The sequence below is a fragment of the Mastigoproctus giganteus genome, chromosome 6, assembly GCF_048544385.1.
Source record: "Mastigoproctus giganteus isolate SK-2022 chromosome 6, ASM4854438v1, whole genome shotgun sequence".
Lineage (NCBI taxonomy): Eukaryota > Metazoa > Arthropoda > Arachnida > Uropygi > Thelyphonidae > Mastigoproctus > Mastigoproctus giganteus.
In genome coordinates, this window is record NC_143580.1 from 115,201,947 (window position 1) to 115,213,988 (window position 12,042).

Sequence of the window (12,042 nt, forward strand, 5' to 3'; positions counted from 1 at the left end):
ATATTCAACTGCACAATTACCCCCCAGGTCTTTTTCACTTTCCACTTCCCTGAGTGTAGTACCACACAGCTGGTACATTTCTCTTTGGTTACTGCTACCCATATGCAGTACTTTACATTTTGTCAATGTTAAACTTCAGTTGCCACTTCTCATTCCATTTGCCCAACTCATCTAGATCTATTTGGAGTAGCATACTGTCTTTACTGTCGTTAATAACCCTACCAACCTTTGTATCATCTGCAAACTTGAACATTAAACCTCATATACCTTCATTAATATCAAAAAATTCCGAAAACAACAATTGGCCCAACACCGAACCCTTGGGGACTCCACTAATAACATTAATCCAAGAAGAGCAGTGTCCATTGATAACCACTCTGTCTTCTCCCACTCAACCATCCTTTTACCCGTTGTAGCAACTTACCCTTAATGCAATACTGCTCCAATTTGTCCTATAGTCTTCCATGTGCCACAGTATCAAAAGCCTTCCTAAAATCCAAGTATATGATATCAAAATTATTCTTTGTATCCAGTTCCTTTGTGACCACATCATAGTATCCAATCAAATTTTTCAGATAAGACTACTCCTTAACAAACCCATGCTGTGTCTTAACTATTACTACAGTCTTGTCTAGATGATCCTGCAACGCTTCTTTAACCAGTGATTCAATTATTTTCCCCGGAACACAAGTTAAACTAACAGGTCTATAGTTACATGTCACCTTTTGAACCCCCTTTGTGAATTGGTGATACATTTGCACACCTGCAGTCCATGAGGACCTCCCCTGAGTCCAAGGAAGCTCTCATAATTATGGCTAAGGGTTTGCTTACTTCCTTTGCTGCCTCCTTTAATATAACTGAATAGATCCTATTCACCCCAGGTGCCTTTTTTATGTTTAACTTCAACAATTTCTCCTCCACTTTGCTCTCAGTTATTACTAAATCAGTTAGCTCCCTGTTAGAGTTTGATAAACTTCTGGCATTCCCTTCATTGAATAACTCCTCATGTGTAAATGTAGATGCAAAATACTTCATTCAGTTTATCAGCTGACTGAGCATGATCATCAATAGTCAACCCATCTATGTTAAGTGGTCCAATCTGATTCATCCTTTTCCTTCTAGAGTTTACATAAGTAAAGAACTCTGCTTATGGCTCCACTGCTATCAAGTGGATTCTGAAACACTACTTTAACTACGAACTACAATTATTTTTTCTGACATTGAGGTCTTATAGAGGTCGGTAGTTACCCACTTCATTTGAATCACCCCTCCGAACAGAAGAGACATTTTAACATTTCCAATTAGCAAGTACCTCGAGGGATGTTTACATTATTATGGATAAAGGTTCAGTTTCTTCTTTTAATACATTTTATCAGCCCCCAAGGTTCTTGTTCTGTCTTTAGCCGCAGAAATTTCTCTTACACTTTACTTTCTTTTATTATAAAATTGTTTAACTCTGAAACAAGAGTTAAACAATAAATAGACTTCTACTGCATAAATATTGATCCAAAATATTTATTCAGTTTATCAGCAACCTGTACAAACTAGTTTGTACTTAATATTTATAATGATTCCATGCAATTTTCTTCTCGGTCACTAAGCTCTTCAGTTCATCTGACAGGCATTTTGTCTGATTCTTCAACAATACCTCTAAGTTCATATAAAATGATTAGTTACCTTTATGATTATGTACCTCTCTGAACACTTCCCATTTCGCATTTGCATTTTTTATAATCAGTTGGTCCCACTGAAAAGAGTTTATGAAATGTTTGAGCCTATTATGATCACTTTCCAAAATGAAAATCCTTTGTTTTTACCCTTGGCAGTTATTTCTTTGAATAACTCCCACATCAATAGCACATGGTCACTGCCATCTAAAGGTTCCTTAGCCTGAAGATACATAATGAATCATTGCTGATAACCAAATCAAAAATATCACTTTCTCTTGTTGCTTCCCTAACATATTGGTGTAGAAAGCAGTCATCAAGCAACTCAAGAAATGTTTGATACCGAGAGCAATACCAACCAAGTTCCAATCAATATCTGAAAAGCTGTTCATTATAATTACCACAGTCACTTAACATAAACACACTTCTAATCTCATTTTTTGTATTTCCAGTATTTATGTCACAGACTGATTCAATATTATACTGGCCACCTGTACTACACATTATACCATTTTAGAATCTATGTTTCTTAACCAAAATAATCACTCTTCTTTCCTACTGTTGTGTCTGCCCCATCTACATACATTGTAATCACCATATTGGAATTCTGTATCCCCTCTATCAATGGTGACGCCATGTTTCTGTTACAGTAAAATTGTCAGTATTTGATGACTTAACAAAGATACTTCAAACTCATCAGTTTATTTACTATACTTGTAGCATTGTGTATAATGCAAGTAAATGTGTGCTTGTTTATATTTTTAGCAACTCTTACACAGTCCATGTAGTTGCTAGTCTCATGTGGACCGTCATTAGGCCCTGCAATGCCCATCCGCTTTTCCAGTTACTGCTACTGTATATCAAAAAAGTTATCAATTCCACCTATACTTATGACTGTTTAAATTATTAGTCCCTGCATTAGGCATATGATGCAAGAAAGCAAGCTTATACAGCATCAGCCAAACACACACACACACACACACACACACACACACACACCCCGTCCCATTTCACCTATCCATTAACTCCAAATGTTTGTCTAGTTCTGCCTTGAATTTATTTAAGCTGTCAACTTCTACAACCAGATGGAAGTTTGTTCCAGCAATCAACCATCCGCTGGCTAAAGGCAAATTTCCGCCCTTCTCTGTACTCGTTCGAGCAGTTCCACATCCTTCATAAAATGACCTGTATACAGTATTCACAAGGTGTGAGTCTGACCACTGCCTTATACAAGGGGATAATCACCTCCTTAAACCTGCTGGAAAAATTGCTGTATATCATTGACAAAGACACCATGAACTATTCTTGCAGACTGTCGTTGCTAAGAAAACTTCATATCTGACTGCACAATTACTCCCAGGTCTTTTTCATTCTCTACTACCCTGAGTGTAGTACCACACAATTGACATGTTACTCCAAGGTTACTGCTACCCATATGCAATACTTTACATTTGTCAATGTTAAACTTCATTTGCCACCTCTCAGCCCATCTGCTCAACTTTTCTAGATCCTGTTGCAGTAGCATACTGTCAGTGTTATTAACAACCCTGCTAGCATCCACCAAACTAAGAGATTTCTGACCCACTTGGCACTACCTTGATAACATCAACAAATATTCTTGTACCTCATCTGTAGCATATCCCATCTCTATAAAATCTGTTAACCAAGCACTGGCCATGCTGAAAAAAATTCTACCCCATGAGTCTTTATACATCTGGGGCCGAATTAAATGACAAGGCTCTCATCAAACTCCCTCCTATCATGCCATGGCAAAAGCTCGGGCACTAACTCATCCCTAACTCTCAGACATTTCTTGACATTACCTTGTTAAGTAAATTGCTGAATGCTTATGCTTAACATAATTATATATTATTTTAATAGATTAAAAAACCAGCATTTGTTTTATTCTCAATGCTTGTATAGTCTGACAGTTCTATGAGTAGTGTAGACAGGCTGGTTGGGTGGCTTATAGGGTTTGGACAATAATATACTGGCCTTTTTCTGGGAAGGAAAAGATTAAAGATCATAAAAGATTACAGTTAAAACAGAAGACTTTAGTTCTGCAAATTGCAGCATTTAGAAACTAGTGCAAGTGAGGATACCTAATTGAAGTGTTTCAGGCTTTAAATGGATTGAGTAAACTTAAATTGAAAAAGGATGGTTACAAGATAGACGTGCAAAAACTTTCTTTCAATCAGAGTGGAGTGATTGATTGTTGAAACAAACATCCATCTAGTGTTGTGGTTTAAATAAATAGAAAAAAGAAGTACCCAAATTATTAGAAAGGATGGGCAGATGAGGTGGGCAGTTTTGTTTTTTTGGCTGATGCTGCATAAGCTTGCTTCTTTGGGTATCATCTGCAACTACTAATACTGTATTTCATTCCTGCTAGTAATGTTTTTTGACAGTAAAAAAAAGTGGGATGAGAAGCAGAGAGCTTAATTCTTATTTTGGGATATGCAGATGATACTGATATTTGGAGACAAGAGGTTAAAAGCTTATGAAGCATTTTCTAACCTCCATGGGGTTTTTCTGAAAAGAAGGTAAAACTGGTCATTAACAAAAAAGAAAAAAAGTCATCTGTTCTCTCAATAACATGACATTCAAGTGATCTGCTCAGTTCAAATATTTTGGCCCTATAATAAATAACCGATGATTACACGAGGACAGAAATTAATGCTAGAACAGAACAGGATGCTAATTCTATTTTGCAATGTAATTGTTGTTTGTTATTTGGTTTTTAGGAACATTAGCAACTAAGGCCATATTGCTCCGGGATATGCGGTGGTCATTCCCTGACCTTTCCGCATCCTCCGTATTTGGTGGCGACGGGCTCGAACCCCGGTCCAATCAAGAAGCGTGTGCTACGCACTGCTGCTCCTTCCCACAATTACGGAGGCACCTTGCAATGAAATACCTCATTTACATTGCAATTATACAGATCAAAGCTTGATATCTATAGAACAATACTCAGAACATCTTTCTATTCAGTGTAATCATGGAATACAACTAAATCTGAGGAAGCTTTGAAAACAAGATTCTAAGAAAGATCTTTGAAACAGTACAAGATTTCAGCACCAACGAGTAGAAAAAAGTAAAACAAATAAAAATAAAGTTTCATTTAGCCTTTGACACATTCGAAAATGAATACAACATATTTAGTAGTCGTGTAAGCTTGAACCATGTTCTGCCCAAATGCACACCCTTTGCACTCTCATGCTTGGCCCCTCAGCTTAATCCAGCCAGCTCCACAACAAACCAATAATTTTGGATGAAAATCTGAGCAAATACACAACTAGGAAGATACAAAAGGGCTAAACTTCACGTCTGTTAAGATTTTTGTAATGCAGCTCTCAGGAATATCATTTTTTTTTTTTTTTTACTTTTTTGATGACTGGTTATAAAAAAAAAGTAAAGTGCAGCCATTATCAACCCACTGCAGGATGGAAGCCTCCTCAACAATTCATGTTGAGGGAAATGGACCATAATCTGCCACGCTGGTCCAGTGCGGGTTGGCAGATCGACCGTATTCAGCAGTCAGGGGCTTGAACCCCGGTCTACGCAAAGAGCGTGTGCTACTGCACTCCCGCTCCTGCCCACTCGGCTACGGAGGCCTGTTTTATATGCACTTGCAATGGTTTGGATGTTTTGGCAGTTGTGATTATCTTGTATTTTTCCAGTTTTCCTTATCAATGCTTCATGAATAGTTCATGTTGGGCGGGGGGATTGTTATGCTCTTTGGTACCTTTGTCCCATATTGATATTCCCACACACATGAACCCCCTTAAAAGTTTTCTCACTGTGGGTCCATTTAAGAACAGTTCTTTCTTCAAATGTTAACCTCTGTGGCTAGTTGGCAGGATTCATCACCACCTGCCCATCACCTGGTGAGGTCTGCATTTGATTTCTATCAGCAAATGGAAGAATTTAAGTTCTCTTCCATCAAGACTTTAGTTAGCGAATCTAAAGTGGAGTAAGGCAATTGAGCAATTTAATGAGCAATTGAGTTTTCTAGCCTGTAAAACATACAAATAGCCCTATAAACACACATTCAAATAGGCCTATGAACACATAAATGTTTGGTATATACATACATTTATATCTAAATGTATCTGTATATACATTTATCTATAGATAAATGTATATATAGATACGAGTGCCAAGCTCTGGTAAATAATAATTTGTTGTTTTTTTTTATGTGAAAATTTTCTTCAAATGTTAGTTGATTATTCTCCATACTCAATGGGTCACCAGTTGATCACGGATGAAACATGACTTCTTAAAATCTAAATTTTTTATTTAACTGTAAATTTTTTTTTTTCATACTGTTTATTCTGTTCTACAATATATGATATTTAAAGCATTCATACATAATTCTAACTTACCCCATATACATTGATCAATACTACCACTATCAACTAAATATAGGAGCTGAATACTATCAAGTTGATGTTCATCAATAAGCACAATGAATTAAATACATATACTGGTAGTGCAAATGTTAAAGAGTAAGAGTTGGAATAACAAGAAATGGAGGAGAGCAAGTTCTTGAAATAAAAAAGTTTTGAATAAACTTAGATTTAAATTTTATTTCTATAAATAACCTTGGAGGGCAAATGTATAAATCCAAAGTTCCATATAATAAATAAAAAAAAAAAAACACTGACAGCAACAAACAATAATAAAACTATACATTATCATGTTTAAATATTACACAAATTAACTATGAAAAGTAATCTTAAATTGCCAAAAGGGGAAACTATAGGTCAAATAATGAATAAACTATTCTATTTCAGTTCTCTTCGTTATCATGAACTGAAAAGCCGTAAAATGAAAATGTGATAATAAATTAACACCTCTTGCGACTTAAAAGGTGATTAATATATAGATATTTTTGTTTTTAAATACATGCACTAATGCTAGCAATAAAATGATTAATATAACATATGGGGGGGGGGACCCACTTACTTGTTTGACTATACCACGATGGACCACCGGCTGTTGTTGGGATGACATATTTCTTGAAATGAGTACGAAATAACAAGCTAGAAAACACGGAGGATGAAACGTGTGATTTACTGAAACTAATATTAAAGATACCAATGAAGAGTTTAATTATAATAACGAAAAAATGTCACACAATTTGATAATCCTGGGTAGGTTTAAGTATCAATGAACATAAAATAATATTGTTAAATAACCATTATATCATATTTTTCTCCATGAATTCACCCGCGGCTGTGCATTTATAATCCCACAATACAAATTCCACAAAATACCAAATTCGTTAGCTGTGGTCATGCACATCAGTATCACTGTTTCCAACCTGCCACGCTTTATAACCCCACTCCAGACGGAGAGCGTGATGTGGCAATTGATGAAATCTTTTCAGTCGAAAGATTAAATACAGGCCAATATTCGTAAAGGAAGTATATTTTAAACGGCATAAATTGCTCTTTTACAATAACAAAAAAGAATTTATCTGATTGGTAAATCTATATACTTAAAATTAATAAGCTATGAACTATCATTTCAAGTAGAGAAAAAAAAAAAACAAACCCGCTATATACGATAATAAACAAGGAAGAATAAATTAGCCTGGTCTTTTATTATGGCTACAAATAGGACGAGTGAGCAGCGTGGTCTTTTATTATGGCTGCGAATAGGACAGGTGAGCAGCGTGGTCTTTTATTATGGCTGCGAATAGGACAGGTGAGCAGCGTGGAATTGACCTGATTGTTGTAATGGTTTTTGCTACAAAACTGTGAAACTAGTAAATACATTTTAACCTTAGGGATTAGTCATTCGTCAAAATAGCACTAAATCAGATAAATCACTGAAAGTAAAATCAAGGTAGAGCACTGATTTTCAATCGCTGTTCATGAGCATACACCAATTCCTGAACCGCCTTTATAACGACCAAGGAAAAAAATAGATTTTAAAATAGCAGATAGTAAAAGTATATTACGTTGAACATCTATTTCCGAAACGTATGTAATTTATACGTTCACAAGTCAAAATGTAGAAGCTATTTATTGATACTATAACGAATGGCTGTTTTTTGGCTCGTGAGCTACTTTGGTCATGGAGTTCTGGTTTATGTGTGCTTAATTAACCTTCAAGTTTTTTTTTTTTTTCTCTCAAGCAACTTAACTACTGTTGTGGAGTTCAGGGGAGAGCGGTCTCGAGGGTGGAAGGGGTGAACTTCACCCGGGCGCCAACGTTCAAGATACACCTGAAACTTTAGCATTAGTAGAGGCATACGATGCAAGAAAGCAAGCTTATGCGGCATCAGCCAAAAAAAAAAAAAAAAAACGCTTTGATTTTGTAATATCTGAAGATGATTTTGTAATAACTGAGAAGCAAGTGGAGGAGAAATTGTTGAAGATAAACATAAGAAAGGCACTGGGGGTGGATGGGATCTATCCAGTTATATTAAAGGAGGCAGCCAAGGAAGTAAGCAAACCCTTAGCCATAATTATGAGTTTCCTTGGACAGGGAAGGTACCCATGGAGTGGAGATGTGCAAATGTGACCCCAATTCACAAAGGAGGATCAAAGGGCGACACAAGTAATTATAGACCTGTTATTTTAACTTCTGTTCCAGGGAAATGAATGGAGGCACTGGTTAAAGAAGCACTGTAGGATCATCTAGATGAGACTTCAGTTATAGCTCGGACAGAGCATGGGTTTGTTAAGGGGGAAGTCTTGTCTGACCAATTTCATTGGATACTATGATGTGGTCACAAAGGAACTGGATGCAGGGAATAACTTTGATGTCATATATTTGGATCTTATAAAGGGTTTTGATACTGTTGCACATGGATCACTGCTGCACAAATTGGAGCAGAGCAGCATTGGAAGCAAATTGCTGCTATAGATAAAGGGATGGTTGAGTGGGAGAAGATAGAGAGTGGTAATCAATGGACATTGCTCTTTGCAGATTAATGTTATTAGTGGAGTCCCTCAGGGTTCACTGTTGGGTCCATTGTTGTTTCTATATTTATAAATGGTATTGATGATGGTATATCAGACTTAATGTCCAAGTTTGCAGAAGATACAAAGATTGGCAGAGTTAATGACAGTATGCTGCTGCAACAGGATCCAGAAAAGTTGAGAAGTGGCAAATGAAGTTTACATGGGAAGCAGTAACCCCAGAGTAACATATCGACTCTGGTACTACACTGACAGTGGTAGAGAATGAAAAGAACCTGGGGGTAATTGTGCAAGCAGATATGAAGTTTTCAGAACAGTGCAAACGATCTGCAAAAATAGCTCATGGTGTCTTGTCAATGATATACAGGAATTTTTCTAGCAGGGATAAGGAGGTGATTATCCCCTTGTATGAGGCAATGGTCAGGCCACACCTTGAGTACCGTAAACCGGTCTGGAGGCCTCATTTTAAGAACGATGTAAAGCTGTTGGAACAAGTACAGAGAAGGGCAACAAGATTAGTGAATGGAACAAAGGGTTGATCTTACAGAGAAAGGCTTAATTTTTGCAGATTACAGTGTTTGGAGACTAGGCACCTGCGAGATGATCTGATTGAGGTGTATAAAGCCTTGAATGGTTTGAGCATGCCTAATGCTGATGGGATTCTTCCTCTTGCTCAGAACAATCACCTGAGAGGGCATAAATTCAAATTGAAGAAAGACAGTTGTAGGATAGATGTGCAGAAGTTTGCCTTTAGCCAGCGGGTAGTTTTTTTTTTTTTATGTGAACCCCAAACACGAGAGGTATAAGAACCTATAGTACTTAGTACTGTGCTTGGGTTTGAGGTTAAGAAGACGAAAGAAGATATTTGTTGACATTGGACTTGAACTTCTGTAGATTGTAATTTTCAGGAAATGCGTATGAAGGAAGGTTGTTCCAGAAAACGGCAGTTGAATGAATAAATGAGAAAGATGAAAAGTCGGTTCTGTGGGTTTGAAGTTGGACAGTAAATGGATGTTGGCTAGTGGCGGCACGTGTTCGGACTGTTTTGAAAGAGAGAGTAGGAATTATAGAAGCCAACTCAGAAGAACTGTGCCCATGGAAGTATCTGTAGAAGAGGCATGCAGCAGAAACAGTACGTCTATGAGACAGCGAGTGGAGAGACTCTGTTAGAGATGAATCATTAATTAACCTAACTGCCCTCTTCTGAATAGAATCAAGAAACCTGAGAGAGGTTTTGGGGGCACCACCCCAGATGTGAGAACAATATTCCATGGCAGGGCAGATTTGCGATTTATACAGAGTGAGCAGCTGTTTGGAAGAAAAGTAACGCCGAGAGCGAAAGAGAAAACCAAGTTTTTTTGATGCAGAGGAAGCAATATTTGTAATGTGCTTGTGCCAAGAGAGATTAGAAGTCAGGGTACTCCCCAAAAGAGATATATCATTTTGCCTAGAAATCGGAGTGTCACTAAAGATAAGCATAGGAGCAGAAGAATCCTTTTTGCGAGATATAAGACAAGACTGAGTTTTAGAAGGTTTGAAATCAACTAAGTTGACTTTTCCCCACTGGAGAATTACCTGAAGATCGGCATTTAAGGAATTGGTAGCAGATTTTCGAGAAGTTGAAGCTGATTGAGCAGGACAAGGTTTCTCAAAATGGAAAGTTGAATGCAATGTGCTATCATCGGCAAAACTATGGACAGGATTTCCAGTCAATGGAAGAAGGTCATTGATATACAAGAGGAAAAGAGTGGGGGAAAGAACTGAACCTTGGGGGACACCGGCATTAGTGGAGAAGTTAGAAGACAGAGAGCCATCTACCATCACCCTCAGTGAGCGATCAGAGAGAAAACTGGATAACCAATTACTAAAAACAGTTGGCAAACCATAAGATGGAAGCTTGTTTAGAAGACCTTTATGCCAAACACGATCAAAAGCCTTTGAGATGTCGAGAGCAACTACTTGTGTTTCACCGAACCTTTCCATTGAATTAGTCCATAAATGGGTAACATAAGCCAGAATATCTCCAGTGGATCGACACTGACAGATTCCATACTGGTGATCGTTGATCAGACGGAAGGTTTCTAGGTAATTTAAGAGTTGGCGGTTAATTGATTTCTCCATTACTTTAGAAAGAGTAGAAGTAATTGCTATGGGACGATAATTGGATGCGAGGGATTTGTCACCCTTTTTAGGAACTGGCTGGATATGAGCAAATTTCCAAGCAGAAGGAAAAACACCTTTGGAATAAGAAAGTGAAAAAAGGCGGCAAAGAATAGGAGTAAGTTCAGGAACACAGGTTTTGAGAACAAGTGGAGAAATACCATCAGGACCTGGAGCTTTCTTAGCATCAAGATTTGTCAAAATCTTTCTAACATCCTTTTGATGGAAGACCACAGGAGGCATTGAATGGAGCGTGTTGGGAATGGTGGGAGGTGTTTTACCAAGATCATTAATACATGAGCTGGAAGAAAAATGGGATGCTAGCAGGTCAGCTTTATCCTTTGCTGAAGTGGCAACAGAACCATCTGGTTTGGACAGAGGTGGGAGCAAAGATGGGCAAAAGTTGCGGCCACTAGCTTTGTCAAGAGACCAGAATGCTCGGCTACCATTAGGGCAAGAAGCAGGTTTTCTACTCTTAGCCTGTTCAAACTCTAGTTTGGACTGATTAATAACTGCTTTACAACTGTTGCGAGCTTTGGTGTAGGCAGAAAATGAAACTGAAGAATTAGAAACAAGCCAATTACGATATGCAACATTCTTCTCTTGGACAGCCTTAGCACATTTATTGGAAAACCAAGGTTTAGATAAAGGATGAGATTTTAAAGTGGAGTGTGGGATAAGGGATTCCATTCCTGCAAGAATAATTTCACTGACACGATCTGAGCAAACGTTGACATCAGAAGTTTTGAAACAGTAATCCAACCAAGGAAAAGAAGAAAAGAAGTCTCGCAGGTCATCCCATTTTTGCATTCTTGTAATGCCAAACAACATGTGGTTGGGAATAGCCATGAGATAAAGGTTCCATTGGAGAAGTGACAATCACCAATTTGTGATCTGAAGTGCCTAAAGGACCTCTCACTTCAACTGTGTACTTAGAAGGGTTGTTTGTGAGAAAAAGATCAAGCGTATTGGCTGTATGATTAGGATTGTCTGGTATTCTTGTAGGTAAATGAACAATCTGTGCTAGGTCATTAGTAATTGCAAAAGCCTCAGCATCTCGACCTGCTGGGTCGGTGTGACTAGAAAACGGAAGCCAGCTGGAGTTGTGAACATTAAAATCACCAAGGAAAATTACTTCACTGTTAGGAAAGTTGGACTGGAGAAAGTCAAAGTGCTCCAAGTGATTAGTGGAGTTGGGAGAACGGTAGAGACAACAGATGAATTTGACACAATGAGGTAGAGAGATTTTAAGCCAGAGAAGATCAAAGAGAGGAGATTCC

At 37.7% G+C, this 12,042-nt stretch overlaps 2 protein-coding genes across 9 annotated transcripts in view; one reads left to right on the plus strand and one right to left on the minus strand.

Annotated features, from left to right (window-relative positions):
• The window catches only part of LOC150084519 (staphylococcal nuclease domain-containing protein 1-like), a 313,589-nt gene extending 306,566 nt beyond the window's left edge, over nucleotides 1–7,023 (minus strand). For all 3 annotated transcript variants that reach the window (XM_090376405.1, XM_090376406.1, XM_090376403.1), the window contains exon 1: nucleotides 6,636–7,023. In XM_090376405.1, coding sequence (XP_090232531.1) covers nucleotides 6,636–6,683 — 48 coding nt within the window. In that variant the 5' untranslated portion in view covers nucleotides 6,684–7,023. The remainder of the gene's footprint in view (nucleotides 1–6,635) is intronic.
• Nucleotides 7,024–7,292: 269 nt separating this feature from the next.
• LOC150084520 (transmembrane protein 216-like) overlaps nucleotides 7,293–12,042 on the plus strand; it is a 119,537-nt gene continuing 114,787 nt past the window's right edge. For 5 of the 6 annotated variants that reach the window (XM_090375276.1, XM_090375275.1, XM_090375274.1 and 2 more), the window contains exon 1: nucleotides 7,347–7,379. In XM_090375276.1, the coding sequence (XP_090231402.1) occupies nucleotides 7,361–7,379 (19 nt within the window). In that variant the 5' untranslated portion in view covers nucleotides 7,347–7,360. The other variant, XM_090375273.1, reaches the window with a different exon arrangement.